General features: G+C 41.3%; 1 protein-coding gene across 1 annotated transcript in view; it reads right to left on the bottom strand.

Moving 5' to 3' along the window:
- Positions 1 to 15,680, bottom strand: part of D2HGDH (D-2-hydroxyglutarate dehydrogenase) — a 33,192-nt gene continuing 17,512 nt past the window's right edge. The window contains exons 9-10 of the mRNA XM_089665726.1: positions 2,003 to 2,168; positions 1 to 658 (exon numbers count right to left, since the gene is read on the bottom strand). Of these exons, the coding sequence (XP_089521852.1) occupies positions 396 to 658; positions 2,003 to 2,168 (429 nt within the window). The 3' untranslated portion in view covers positions 1 to 395. The remainder of the gene's footprint in view (positions 659 to 2,002; positions 2,169 to 15,680) is intronic.

Genomic DNA, 15,680 nt, shown 5'->3' with positions numbered 1-15,680 from the left:
TAAAAAATACTAAAATTTATTTTACACAAAATACTAACATAATTACATTTTCATTATATGTCTAGTAGATTGTTGTTCTTTAGCAGTTAGGATTAGGCTGGCTTTACACTCTTGTGAAATATCAAACAATTTGAGAAGCACTTCAACTGAGTTTCTGATAATCAGAACTTGTAGGAGTTTACATGTTGAAAACTACCTGTGCCTCTAGGTGCCAATCATTTTCTACAGAAACACACATACTGCATTCACCCATCGGTTCACAGCCATTTGTTTCTCTGTTAAAATCAGATGAGACCACTTCCGGATCTAGGGAAACATTGCCCATTGCACCAGATCCTCTAACAAGTTTAAATGAATCACATATATAGCAGTTGTATAGAAACAAAGGACACTTGTCATCTGTCAGTTGTAGGAATAGTCTTGTAAGGGTTCATGATGCCTTTTGGATCCAGCATGTGTTTGATTTTCTGCATTATCTGCACTGCTTCTCTAGATTTGCTGTAAAAAATGTGGTCCCTCTTCTTAAATCCCAAACCATGCTCCGCGCTGATACTGCCATTGTGGTGAGAGGTCCATTCATACACAAAAGGCTCCAACGCAGCCAGTAAGGTATCACTGTGTGCCTTTGCTGTGATGTTTAAATGTAAATTCCCATCGCCTAAACATTAAAAGCAACAAAGAATACAAATTAAAAAGATTGTTGGAAAATTATCTACGTATTTTACATATTATCCTGCTTTGAGATTTTCTTCTTTATATGTAAATAGGCAAAGGTATGGGAAAGATTTGCAGTATCGGATTTTTGAGTTTTTCTTTATAAACAATGTTTCTGTCAATGACATGAGTATTGTATACTGGGTTGGTCATTGATTAAAGTGTAACTGAAGAAAACCCTTTTTTTTTTTTTAGTTTTGGATATAGTGGAAAGGGAATAGAAAACCTGTCAGTTGTTGCTGCTGTCTGTGTCCCCGTTAGGGAAATTCACCCTGTCTAGTTGTCCTGTGTACCATTATCATTGAAAATGAACGTAAAAGAGTCCCAAATTTTAGGTTGACATCAGAACAGTAATGGAGGGGAAATATTCTAATGGGGACATTAGTTCTGGTTCCTGACTTTGGAAAGATTTCCTCTCGCTTCATGTTTGGCTATGGAACAGAAAGTGAAGGGAAATCTCCACTAAAAGATATGACAGCTACCCAGGGAATCTTCTCCCCCTCCCCCGCTAGCTGTCAAATTTAAAAAAATGAGCCGCGCAGAGCCTTAACGGCTCGCGACTTGTAGTTCACAATGAACTACCACAGTGTTGTGGAGCGACATGATAGTTCACTGAATTTTCCTGTCAGTGCATCTGCTTGCTCGTACATCCCGTATGGGCAAGCAGATATACTGAGAGGTCTGCAGGAGACCTGCATGGCACCAGCAATCTGAGCACTGGAGCAATGGTTTCCAGGCTCCTGCAACCAAAAATAATGCAATTACCTGCAACAAAATGTGCATTTATTATTTATAGTAAAAAGGTGAACTTATGCTTTAAGGCACAGGTGTCAAACTGGCAGCCCTCAAGCTGTTGCCAAACTACAAGTCCCACGAGGCATTGCAAGATTTACAGTTACAAGCATGACTTCCAAAGCTAGAGGCATGATGTGACTTGTAGTTTTGCAAAACAGCTGGAGGGCCGCCAGTTTGACACCCCTGAGCTAGAGGGTAGTGGGAGGGAGGGATGAGAGGGGGTTGTCTTTTGCCTGGAGTTGGCCTTAAATTGGTAAAACTACCAATATCATCACAGAGCTTTGTACACATCTTTTTTATTTGGTTCAACACTTTCTGGAACAGATAAAATATCCTGCATTATTTATGAATATTACTCCACTGCCTCCACAGATCTATTCTAGAATATAATATCCAGATCCATTCTGGAATATAATATCCAAAGTAACCAGCATTCCATTGTCTAAGGAAAGATTATTTTAATAATAAAAAACAGCCTCCAGTATCCTCTTACCTAAATGGCCATAACCAACCACAGATTGAGCAGAGGATCCCAAACGAGCCTTTGTTTCTTCAACCAGGGTATAGAGTTTCTCTACAGGCATGGACAAGTCATATTTGTAGACGTAGCCATCATGTGCTAGAGCCTCTGTGATACGCTCCCGAAGAGCCCAGAGGGACTGAGTGGGAAAATACAAATGGAAAATTAGATAAAAAGATGTGCTTAGTAGAAAACACAATTTGCACTAAAAGCATATATAAATATTTGCAATAAAGATTGTAATATTAACTAATCAGGACCAGATGAATTATCTCTATGATTTTGAGAAAACGTTATTTATTTTTCAGAATGGAGGCCATCAGTTGAAAATTTTATGAATATCAGTTTATTTTCATAGGCCTTTTTATGGAAATTAAAGCAGATCTTTCATGAAGCTGCAAGCCTTGCAGGATCCCTCAAGAAAGTTGAGTAATGTCATCTTGTGAAAGGACTAGAAGCCAAATGTAAGTTGAGTATTTTGTTTTTTGTTGGCTCGGATTGTTTTACTTTTTAAAATTTAAAGCCTGAGTCCTGGTTTCCTGTCACTTTAAATAGTTTGTTTGGGCCATTTACAAAGTGATGCGGCTTTTGTCAGCACTGTATCATACAGCTACATACAGCGTGCAGTGTTCCAGCAGCATTTTGGGAGACTTCCTGTCTGCTGCTGGAACAAAATTGGGTCACGTTGACAGCCTCTCCACCACTCAAAGGAAGCCTTGTACGGAGTACAAATCTTTAGTTGATTGGCTGAGGTGGAGAGGCAGACAGATGTCAGTCTCCACTTGTAGAAATTTTTATTGCAGGGTTGCCCTGTCCTAAAAATAGAAGTTGCAGGGCTAAACACAGAAATATTGAATAATATCACTAGATAAATACCATCAAGTGCAAAAAAAATAAAATTCAGATAAAACAAAAAATAATATACATAAGTCCAATGTTGTTCAAATCAATGATTGTGAACTGTGATAAACTGAAAAGAATAGTCCCAATGTCCACTGTATAATAAATCTTCACCCAGTGATCCAAGAATAAGACGTGTCACCTCCACCAATGGCTAGAATGAACACTCACCAGATGTTGCCGTTTAGAAAAACAGCAATAGCGCTTGTATGATAATAAATTCTTAAGGTACGATCCTTCAGTGTATCAGGAAACTCAATAGTCCTCCTCATATCCTGCTCCACCAGATGTCAGAACATGCACGTTCATCCTCCAAAAACCACCAACAAATCTTTCATAGTGTAGTAGTCTTAATAAAGTGCATATATACACAGATAAAATAGCCAATTAAAAACAAAGAAACCGCTGCGTATTCACTTACATAAGGGGCTGCCAGACACTTGTAATGGCGGTACGACCTACAGCAATAACGCCTAACAACCCAACGCCATGGTGTCCTCAGGGGTTCATAAACTAACAAATAACAGAGGCCATCAATATGTAGCCCATCTATACAGACAGATGTCACTTCCTGTCTCTGAGCCATTTTCCTGTAGTCTAAAGGAAGTGTCATTACATCACATCCGGTATTGGCACCATTTTCTTAGTCTTGAAAGACCAAGACACGGCTGCCATCATGTTGAAAATCAACTCACAGGATCTAACAGATCACAAAAACCGGACCCATTCTTTTAATCAAGAAAACATAAAAAGGATAAATCAAATACTTAGATGGGCTGCATATCTTGACAGAACTAAGATCACAATAATAAATACATACTGATAAAGTTTTTTTCTGGTGGAGGGAAATCTCAAACTAAACAAAATATATATAATATAAACAGAAAAAAATATATTTTTAAAAAAAAATGATTTTATATAAACATTAGCTGGTACATTTAAACCTAATGGGGCATAAGATTTTAATTCATACAGCCATTTAATTTCCAGTTTAGAAATTTCTCTTCTACGGTGGCATCCTCTCCAGTGCGGCTGTAGTTTAGTAATTGCCGTAAATTTGAGGCCCCTAGGGTCTTTATTGTGATGTTGCCGAAAATGTGCTGACAAACTATCTTTTTTAAACCCTTTTTTAATATTGTAAATATGTTCCCTAAGGCGATCTCTCAGCCTTCTAGTAGTCCTGCCAATATTGTTTCTGACATGGACACTCCAATAGATACACTATATATTTAGATTCACGTCATACATTTATCAATGGAGTATTGTTTACCAATAACCGTTGACGCAAATGTCACTACTTTTTTCTTCCTAGTATTATTAACCGTACAATTCATACAGCTATTACAAGGGTAAAATACTTTAGGATGCATGAAAAAAGAGGGTGAGGGTTTTGGATGGTCAATTACATTTGGGGCCAGTTTATCCCTCAAATTAGGGGCTCTCCTAAAAATATTATCATATAAATTCAGCACAATACCACCTCTATCTATAAAAGTACACCCAAAAGAAAAGACAAAAACTTTCACCCTTGAAAGTTTACATAAATATTACTGAACGTTACTTAGTGATTAACCACTTGAGCCCCAGAGGATTTACCCCCCTTAATGACCAGGCCTTTTTTTGCTGTTTGGCGCTGCACTAATTCAAATGATAATTGCGCGGTCATGCAATGCTGTACCCAAACAAAATTTACGTCCTTTTCTTCACACAAATGGAGCTTTCTTTTGGTGGTATTTGATCACCTGTGCGCTTTTTATTTTCGGCGCTATAAACAAAAAAAACACGAAAATCTTGAAAAAAAACCAATTTTTTCTACTTTCAGCTATAAAAAATATATCGTAAACTCAAAGTTAGTCATAAATTTAAGCCAAAATGTATTCTGCTACATGTTTTTGGTAAAAAAAATCCCAAGAAGTGTATATTGATTGCTTTGTGTGAACGTTATAGCGTCTACAAACTATGGTATAGATACTGTAATTTATGCCTTTTTTTGCTATACAGCGCTGCACTAATTCAAATGATAATTGCGCGGTCATGCAATGCTGTACCTAATCAAAATTTACGTCCTTTTTTTCACACAAATAGAGCTTTCTTTTGGTGGTATTTGATCACCTGTGCGCTTTTTATTTTTGGCGCTATAAACAAAAAAACACGAAAATCTTGAAAAAAAAACAATTTTTTCTACTTTCAGCTATAAAAAATATATCGTAAACTCAAAGTTAGTCATAAATTTCAGCCAAAATGTATTCTGCTACATGTTTTTGGTAAAAAAAATCCCAATAAGTGTATATTGATTGCTTTGTGTGAACGTTATAGCGTCTACAAACTATGGTATAGATACTGTAATTTATGCCTTTTTTTGCTATACAGCGCTGCACTAATTCAAATGATAATTGCGCGGTCATGCAATGCTGTACCCAATCGAAATTTACGTCCTTTTTTTCACACAAATAGAGCTTTCTTTTGGTGGTATTTGATCACCTGTGCGCTTTTTATTTTTGGCGCTATAAACAAAAAAACACGAAAATCTTGAAAAAAAAACAATTTTTTCTACTTTCAGCTATAAAAAATATATCGTAAACTCAAAGTTAGTCATAAATTTAAGCCAAAATGTATTCTGCTACATGTTTTTGGTAAAAAAAATCCCAATAAGTGTATATTGATTGCTTTGTGTGAACGTTATAGCGTCTACAAACTATGGTATAGATACTGTAATTTATGCCTTTTTTTGCTATACAGCGCTGCACTAATTCAAATGATAATTGCGCGGTCATGCAATGCTGTACCCAATCGAAATTTACGTCCTTTTTTTCACACAAATAGAGCTTTCTTTTGGTGGTATTTGATCACCTGTGCGCTTTTTATTTTTGGCGCTATAAACAAAAAAACACGAAAATCTTGAAAAAAAAACAATTTTTTCTACTTTCAGCTATAAAAAATATATCGTAAACTCAAAGTTAGTCATAAATTTCAGCCAAAATGTATTCTGCTACATGTTTTTGGTAAAAAAAATCCCAATAAGTGTATATTGATTGCTTTGTGTGAACGTTATAGCGTCTACAAACTATGGTATAGATACTGTAATTTATGCCTTTTTTTGCTATACAGCGCTGCACTAATTCAAATGATAATTGCGCGGTCATGCAATGCTGTAACCAATCGAAATTTACGTCCTTTTTTTCACACAAATAGAGCTTTCTTTTGGTGGTATTTGATCACCTGTGCGCTTTTTATTTTTGGCGCTATAAACAAAAAAACACGAAAATCTTGAAAAAAAAACAATTTTTTCTACTTTCAGCTATAAAAAATATATCGTAAACTCAAAGTTAGTCATAAATTTCAGCCAAAATGTATTCTGCTACATGTTTTTGGTAAAAAAAATCCCAATAAGTGTATATTGATTGCTTTGTGTGAACGTTATAGCGTCTACAAACTATGGTATAGATACTGTAATTTATGCCTTTTTTTGCTATACAGCGCTGCACTAATTCAAATGATAATTGCGCGGTCATGCAATGCTGTACCCAATCGAAATTTACGTCCTTTTTTTCACACAAATAGAGCTTTCTTTTGGTGGTATTTGATCACCTGTGCGCTTTTTATTTTTGGCGCTATAAACAAAAAAACACGAAAATCTTGAAAAAAAAACAATTTTTTCTACTTTCAGCTATAAAAAATATATCGTAAACTCAAAGTTAGTCATAAATTTAAGCCAAAATGTATTCTGCTACATGTTTTTGGTAAAAAAAATCCCAATAAGTGTATATTGATTGCTTTGTGTGAACGTTATAGCGTCTACAAACTATGGTATAGATACTGTAATTTATGCCTTTTTTTGCTATACAGCGCTGCACTAATTCAAATGATAATTGCGCGGTCATGCAATGCTGTACCCAATCGAAATTTACGTCCTTTTTTTCACACAAATAGAGCTTTCTTTTGGTGGTATTTGATCACCTGTGCGCTTTTTATTTTTGGCGCTATAAACAAAAAAACACGAAAATCTTGAAAAAAAAACAATTTTTTCTACTTTCAGCTATAAAAAATATATCGTAAACTCAAAGTTAGTCATAAATTTAAGCCAAAATGTATTCTGCTACATGTTTTTGGTAAAAAAAATCCCAATAAGTGTATATTGATTGCTTTGTGTGAACGTTATAGCGTCTACAAACTATGGTATAGATACTGTAATTTATGCCTTTTTTTGCTATACAGCGCTGCACTAATTCAAATGATAATTGCGCGGTCATGCAATGCTGTACCCAATCGAAATTTACGTCCTTTTTTTCACACAAATAGAGCTTTCTTTTGGTGGTATTTGATCACCTGTGCGCTTTTTATTTTTGGCGCTATAAACAAAAAAACACGAAAATCTTGAAAAAAAAACAATTTTTTCTACTTTCAGCTATAAAAAATATATCGTAAACTCAAAGTTAGTCATAAATTTCAGCCAAAATGTATTCTGCTACATGTTTTTGGTAAAAAAAATCCCAATAAGTGTATATTGATTGCTTTGTGTGAAAGTTATAGCGTCTACAAACTATGGTATAGATAATTTGAAATTTACACAGCTTTTACTTTCTGACCGCCCATCACATCTCTTGAGGTGCTAAAATACCAGGATAGAACAAACACCCCCAAATGACCCCTTTTTGGAAAGCAAATCTCAGGGAGGGGGAGGGGGGGCCATTTTCTCCCGCTGCTTGTAAAGGCAATTCTGCAGCTAATTAACCACTAGGAATGCTTTTACATGAAAGCCCATTTCCGGCTGAAAAAAATAAAACCAGGATGATGCCTGCAGCTGCAGGCATCACCCTGGTATAACCATTCAAAGTCCAGTGATGTACCAGTACGTCACTGGTCCTTGTTGGGTGTATATGCTATGTTCTTTTTTTCTTTATGCAGCCTGTGGGCTGAATGAAAAAAAAGAGAAGAAATCTCTGCCAGAAAAAGTGTGTGGTATGCCCACCATTAGAAACCTCCCTCAATCCACCCACTTCTAATGGTGGGCACATATGAAATGTGCCAACAAATATAAAATATATATGCCGAAGCATGGGGGCCATCCACCCACTGGCCACCCCAGGCCCCCATGCTTTGGCATATATTTTCTTTTTTTTAACTGCGGATGAAAAATCTCATCCGACAGCACTGCACACACCTACTTATGTCTATTCTGAAAGCAAGACCCTGTTGCTGTCAGAATAAACAGGTCAGTGCTGCAGTTTGACGTTCCTGCAAAGAAATCAACAAGGGTTAACAATAAAACATAAACTCAACAACTTTATAATGAAAAGTGTGTGGTGGTATGCCCACCATTAGAAACCTCCCTCAATCCACCCACTTCTAATGGTGGGCACATATGAAATGTGCCAACAAATATAAAATATATATGCCGAAGCATAGGGGCCATCCACCCAGTGGCCACCCCAGGCCCCCATGCTTTGGCATATATTCTCTTTTTTTTAACTGCGGATGAAAAATCTCATCCGACAGCACTGCACACACCTACTTATGTCTATTCTGAAAGCAAGACCCTGTTGCTGTCAGAATAAACAGGTCAGTGCTGCAGTTTGACGTTCCTGCAAAGAAATCAACAAGGGTTAACAATAAAACATAAACTCAACAACTTTATAATGAAAAGTGTGTGGTGGTATGCCCACCATTAGAAACCTCCCTCAATCCACCCACTTCTAATGGTGGGCACATATGAAATGTGCCAACAAATATAAAATATATATGCCGAAGCATAGGGGCCATCCACCCAGTGGCCACCCCAGGCCCCCATGCTTTGGCATATATTCTCTTTTTTTTAACTGCGGATGAAAAATCTCATCCGACAGCACTGCACACACCTACTTATGTCTATTCTGAAAGCAAGACCCTGTTGCTGTCAGAATAAACAGGTCAGTGCTGCAGTTTGACGTTCCTGCAAAAAAATCAACAATGGTTAACAATAAAACATAAACTCAATAAAACAACTTTATAAGGAAAAGTGTGTGGTGGTATGCCCACCATTAGAAACCTCCCTCAATCCACCCACTTCTAATGGTGGGCACACATGAAATGTGCCAACAAATATAAAATATATATGCCGAAGCATAGGGGCCATCCACCCACAGGCCACCCCAGGCCCCCATGCTTTGGCATATATTCTGTTTTTTATAACTGCGGATGAAAAATCTCATCCAACAGCGCTGCTCACGCTGACTTATGTCTATTCTGAGAGCAAGTTCCTGTTGCTGTCAGAATAAACAGGTCAGCGCTGCAGCTGAAAGCATTCCTGCAAACAGAAATGGTTAACAATAAAACAACAATAAACCAGTGAAAGTCGAACAATCACAAAAATGACAACAACAAAAAAAACTATAACTATTTTTGGTTTTTACATTTTTTTATTTTTTGGGGGGGTATTTGTACTTTTATTTATTTTTTTTATTTTTTTTAACTTTTTTTTCCAAACTTCAAACATTTAAACAGCTGGTAGGGTCTCTCCAAATGCGATAGCCAGTTTCCTGACTACCGAACATCTTTTGAGACCCTGTGTAAATGTGCCCTGATCTGTGCCGTGCTGTACCCTATACTAATAGTTCACTAGTGTATGGTAGAGGCGGAAGCAGGGCTTGATGCAGAGGCCAGGTTGGCCAGGACAGGAGGGACAACAATAGCGGCTGTCACGCCTAATTCCACGTTTGCTGCAGACACGACATCTTTTTTGGGGTCTTCTTTGGGTTGGGGTACCAGGAATGGTATCGAGAAAATGTCTCTCATGCAGACGGCTAACTGCATCTGGGAGAGGGATTTGGGGCACAGCACCTTCTGGATACAAAAGGGCCCTGATGTTCTCTAACTGGAAATTTAGGTATGATCCACTATGTCCAGTTGCTTTATAGAGAACAAAAGCATTATATAGAGCCAATTGAAATAAATAAACTGACACTTTTATGTACCAGCGTTTGGATTTTCGGGAAACTAAATACGGCTGCATCATCTGGTCATTGAAGTCCACCCCTCCCATGTTAAGGTTATAATCGTGGACACAGAGGGGCTTCTCAACAACACCAGTTGCCGTGGTAATTTGGACGGTCGTATCTGCATGAATGGAAGACAGGAGGTAAACATCCCGTTTGTCCTTCCACTTCACTGCGAGCAATTCTTCATTTCTCAAGCAGGCTTTTTCCCCCTTTTTAAGACGGGTATTTACAAGCCGTTGGGGGAAGCCTCGGCGATTAGATCGCACAGTGCCACATGTGCAAATTCCCAAATTGAACAAATGTCTAAATAGTGGCACGCTTGAATAAAAATTGTCCACGTATAAGTGGTACCCCATGTGGAAATAGGATGACGCCAAGTCCCAAACTATCTTGCCACTGCTCCCCATGTAGTCTGGGCATCCGGGGGGCTCCAAGTAACTATCTTTTCCCTCGTAAATCCGAAACTTACATGTATAGCCTGTTGCCCTCTCACAGGTCTTATACATCTTGATCCCATATCTGGCACGCTTGCTGGGGAGATATTGTTTGATTACAAGGCGGCCAGAATATTGAATGAGGGACTCATCGATGCAGATGTTTTTCTGGGGAGTATACACATCTGCAAATTTTTGGTTAAAGTGATTTACGAGGGGCCGAATTTTGTGGAGCCGGTCAAATTCAGGGTCACCCCGAGGACGACTGAGTGAGTTGTCGTAGAAGTGCATAAAACGCATTATACTCTCATATCTATGCCTGGCCATGGCAGCAGAGAACACGGGCATGTGAACAAGAGGGTCGGTGGACCAATACAACCGCAACTGATTTTTATCATTAATGCCCATGTTGAGGGTTAGGCCCAAAAAAACTTTAAATTCGGAAACCGTAATGGGTTTCCATGCGAATGGTCTGGCAAGGTTTGAATTTGGGTTGGCGGCGATAAATTGGCGTGCATATAAATTGCTTTGATCCACAATCAATGCATAAAGATCTTCTGTGAAAAACAGCTCAAAAAAATTAAGGGGAGTATTTAAATTTGCTGTTTCCACCTGAATTCCGGGTTGGGCAGTGAATGGGGGAAGTACGGGTGCTGCAGAATTTGTGGGCTGCCAATCGGGATTTGCAAGCACATCCGGAAGGACACTAGGGGCTCTACGGGCCTGTCTGCGAATTCTTGGTGGCCGCGGGACACTACTTGTGCTCGCCACCGCACCAGCTTGTACTGCACTTATGGGACTCGCCACGTCACCAAGTGATACTGCAGTGCTGGTATGCCTACGACCAGGACGTACTAGGCCGCTGGTGCTCGCCAGTTCACCAAAAGATACTGCGGCACTAGTACTGGCACTCTGCTGCATATGAGAGTCATCATGCATTTGTACCACCTCAGCAACCTGTGAATGGGATCGGGTACGCCTGACCTTAGCAGGGACCACTTCCTCGTCGCCTGAGCTAGCTGTCAGGGTGCCGCTGCTGTCTATAGGTTCGTATTCTGAGCCTGATTCTGCCAGTGAGTCTTCCCCTTCGCTCTCACTTGACATGCTCAGAATCCTATAGGCCTCTTCACTAGTGTACCTTTGCTTAGACATTTTGGCCACTAAATTTACAGGTACCTAGTGCGACTCACGGGAAAAAGAGCACCTGGCTGTCAGGGACTGCTTGAACTGCTACAAAAAATTTACCGACAAGTGCTAACAGATATCAGGCCTGATTCTGTGAACACTGCGGTTTTGTGTGTAATATGTATCAAGTGACAGTTATCTACTGACACTGCACTTGCCGGGGGAGAAGGGGGGGGCGTAGGGGCTAAACGCAGGTGCTGGCAGGTGTTGGGGCTGATCCCGCTAACACTGCGTTTTTGGGGATACTAAAGTAATGTGAATGCTGGTATAGCGCTGATCTGATCAAAGATATTGATCCAATCAGACACTATACTAGCAATGAAGGTTTAGCGTGCAAGTAAGCGTGTTCCTGGCAATCAAGGGGTCAAATGTGATTATCTGTGTACTAGCGGGCAAACTGGTGCTATCTGGGAGGGGCGCTAACACTATTGGAAGTCGCTAGCGACACTGATACAGTGATCAGTAAAAATTGGTTCACTGAGCAGTGACACTGGTGACAGGGCAGTGAAGGGGTCAACTCAGGGGGGAGGGGGGGGGCGATCAAGGGGTTAGACGGGATCACTGGTGTATTAGCGGGCAATCTGGCGCTATCTGGGAGGGGCACTAACACTAACGGAAGTCGCCAGCGACACTGATACAGTGATCAGTAAAAATTGGTTCACTGATCAGTGACACTGGTGACAGGGCAGTGAAGGGGTCAACTCGGGGAGGGGGGGGGCGATCAAGGGGTTAGACGGGACTACTGGTGTATTAGCGGGCAATCTGGCGCTATCTGGGAGGGGCGCTAACACTAACGGAAGTCGCCAGCGACACTGATACAGTGATCAGTAAAAATTGGTTCACTGATCAGTGACACTGGTGAGAGGGCAGTGAAGGGGTCAACTCAGGGGGGGGGGGGGGGGGGGGCGATCAAGGGGTTAGACGGGACTACTGGTGTATTAGTGGGCAATCTGGCGCTATCTGGGAGGGGCGCTAACACTATCGGAAGTCGCCAGCGACACTGATACAGTGATCAGTAAAAATCGCTTCACTGATCAGTGACACTGGTGACAGGGCAGTTAAGGGGTTAACTGGGGGGGTGGGGGGGGAAATTAAGGGGTTAAATGGCTTTATTGGTGTACTGGGGGGCAAACTGGCGCTATCTGGGAGGGGCGCTAGCACTATTGGAAGTCGCCAGCGACACTGATACAGTGATCAATAAAAATCGCTTCACTGATCAGGTACACTGGTGACAGGGCAGTGAAGGGTTAACTGGGGGGGGGCAATCAGGGGGTTAAATGTGTCCTAGAGTGTGTTCTAACTGTTAGTGTAGTGTTTTACTCACGTTTAAATGTCTCTTCTTCTCTGTCTGGAACGGAATGTGTCCAGGCAGAGAAGAATGACATCATATCCTGCCCTGTGTAAATATCAACACAGGACAGGATAGGACAGGGACCGATCATCCGATTTCAGCCAGAAATCACTGGCTGAAATCTAATGATTGATCCCTCCTGGATCGAATCGGATCACCCGCGGGTCGGCGGGCGCGCGCGCGCGCGCTCCCTGCCCGCGAAAGTGTCGGGAGCGCGGAACCCGTTTTTAAACGTGGTTTTGCGCTCCACTGCCGCCCTGCACACGTATAAACACAGTGGCAGGGCGGCAAGCGGTTAAACTATCCCAATAATATAAATACCCCAATAGATAAATAAATCGCAAAATAAAATGTCCAAACATAAATTAAATGTCCAAAATAATGTCCCAACAGAATGTCTCTAAATAATAATAATATCTTTCCACCTCCAACCAAAAAGTGTCTTTTAGGATGATCCAAAACGAAATATTCCAGAATCTTCGTGTACCTCAAAAGATATAAACTTAAAATAGTGTATTACCTCTTATATAAATTAATAATGTGGCATAAAATCGTGCATCATGCAAACTGCATAACAAGTGCACTCAAAAACACACGTCATCCTCTGGATGGCAAGTGGTTAAATAAGCTGGAGTCTGTGTAACTAGAACTACCGTATTTTCCGGCGTATAAGACGACTGGGCGTATAAGACGACCCCCTACTTTTCCTGTTAAAATATAGGGTTTGAGCTATACTCGCCGTATAAGACTACCCCTCTTCCAACGCACACCAAATAAAAAAACATCAGATTTGATTTCAATATGGTATGCTATTTCAGTATGGTATTCCAATGATGGGACACTATTCCTCCCACTGACACCAATGATGGGGCACAATTCCTCCCACTGATACCAATGATGAGGAACTACTCCTCCCACTGACACCAATGATGGGGCACTATTTCATCCACTGACACCAATGATGGGGCACTATTCCTCCCACTGACTAATGATGGGGCACTATTCCTCCCACTGACACCAATGATGGTGCCCCATCATTAGTGTCAGTGGGAGGAATAGTGCTCCATCATTGGTATCAGTGGGAGGAATAGCACCCCATCATTGGTGTCAGTGGGAGGAATAGCACCCCATCATTGGTGTCAGTGGGAGGAATAGTGTCCCATCATTGGTGTCAGTGGGAGGAATAGTGCCCCATCATTGGTGTCAGTGGGAGGAATAGTGCCCCATCATTGGTGTCAGTGGGAGGAATAGCACCCCATCATTGGTATCAGTGGCAGGAATTGCGCCCCATCATTGGTATCAGTGGGAGGAATAGTGCCCCATCATTGGTATCAGTGGGAGGAATAGTGCCCCATCATTGGTATCAGTGGAAGGAATAGTGCCCTAGCGTTGGTGTCAGTGGGGAGGAGTAATAGTGCCCCATCGTTGGTGTCAGTGGGGAGGAGGAATAGTGCCCCATCGTTGGTGTCAGTGGGGAGGAGGCATAGTGCCCCATCGTTGGTGTCAGTGGGGAGGAGGCATAGTGCCCCATCGTTGGTGTCAGTGGGGAGGAGGAATAGTGCCCCATCGTTGGTGTCAGTGGGGGAGGAACAGTGCCTCATCGTTGGTGTCAGTGGGGGAGGAACAGTGCCTCATCGTTGGTGTCAGTGTGGAGGAGGAATAGTGCCCCATCGTTAGTGTCAGTGGGGGAGAGCAGCGGCTGCTCCATCTTTCAGATTTTCGCAGGGCCGCTCGGCTCCGCCTCCTGGCCGGTGATTGGTCGCCTGTGTGCCTTTCCAGTGCTGGCGCCCAATCACCGGTGAGGAGGCGACCATCGAGCGGCTGAACTGAAAGGAGGAGCAGCTGCGCTTCCTGGACCAGATCGTCGTGGGACCGGGACCGGAGTCAGGTAAGGTACAGCAGCCCCTCTGCCCACCCCTGTACTTAGTGTCCGTTGAAGGAGGAGGGGGGGGGGGGCAGCGCCGCCCCTCGAAAAAGTGCCGCCCTGACACCGGCTCGCCGTATACCGGCGTATAAGACGACCCCCCACTTTTCAGAAGTTTTTCTTGTGTTGAACAGTCGTCTTATACGCCGGAAAATACGGTAAGTAAAAAAGAATCTATATATTCTCCTATTCTTGATGTTAGAGAGCCTATTCAATTGATTTTAGGTATACCTGAAGGGTTAATGGGGTCCTTATGGACTTTTGGGAGAAAACAGATAATGGGAAGCCGAGGGGCTGCTGGAATGAGAAAAGCTTTTTCTTTTTTATTTAAAATACCTTGTTTATGGCCCTCGTTAACTAATTTTGTTACTTTTTTTTAACTCTACAGTAGGGTCTTTATTCAATTCAGAGGTATATATGTCTCCATATCATCCAAGATATTATACATCTCTCCTATATATTTATCTTTGTTCATAAGGATAATTCCTCCCCCCTTATCAGAGGGTCTAATTACCAGATCCCGTCTCTCCAAAAGATTTTTCATTCCTACATAACTGTCTTTTTCATTTTTGACCCTTCTAACCTCCAAACGCTTCCTCATGTTGAATCTTTGGTGCTGTGGTGGTTAACAGCTTTGGGTTTCCAGGCTTAGCTGCACTAAAAATGATCTGACAGGGATATGTCCCCTCTTTCCCTCTTCTCTACTGAGAAAAGTTCTTTCACTAACTACTACTAGTAACAAGATCTGTGAATGGGGGAGAGAATTCTGTGACTAATCAGGCTCTCCCCCATTAACAGATTGTATTACAGGCAGTGTGATCAGTGAGAGAACTCAATGAATGATAGGTCAGGAGGGGGCATGTCCCCCTTGGATCATCTTTAG

Source organism: Staurois parvus, unplaced genomic scaffold, assembly GCF_062004578.1.
Source record: "Staurois parvus isolate SC_StPar_1 unplaced genomic scaffold, SC_StPar_1.0 ptg000049l, whole genome shotgun sequence".
NCBI classification, from domain to species: Eukaryota; Metazoa; Chordata; class Amphibia; order Anura; family Ranidae; genus Staurois; species Staurois parvus.
Note: the sequence above shows the minus strand (reverse complement) of the source record. Positions and strands in the feature narration are given on the sequence as shown.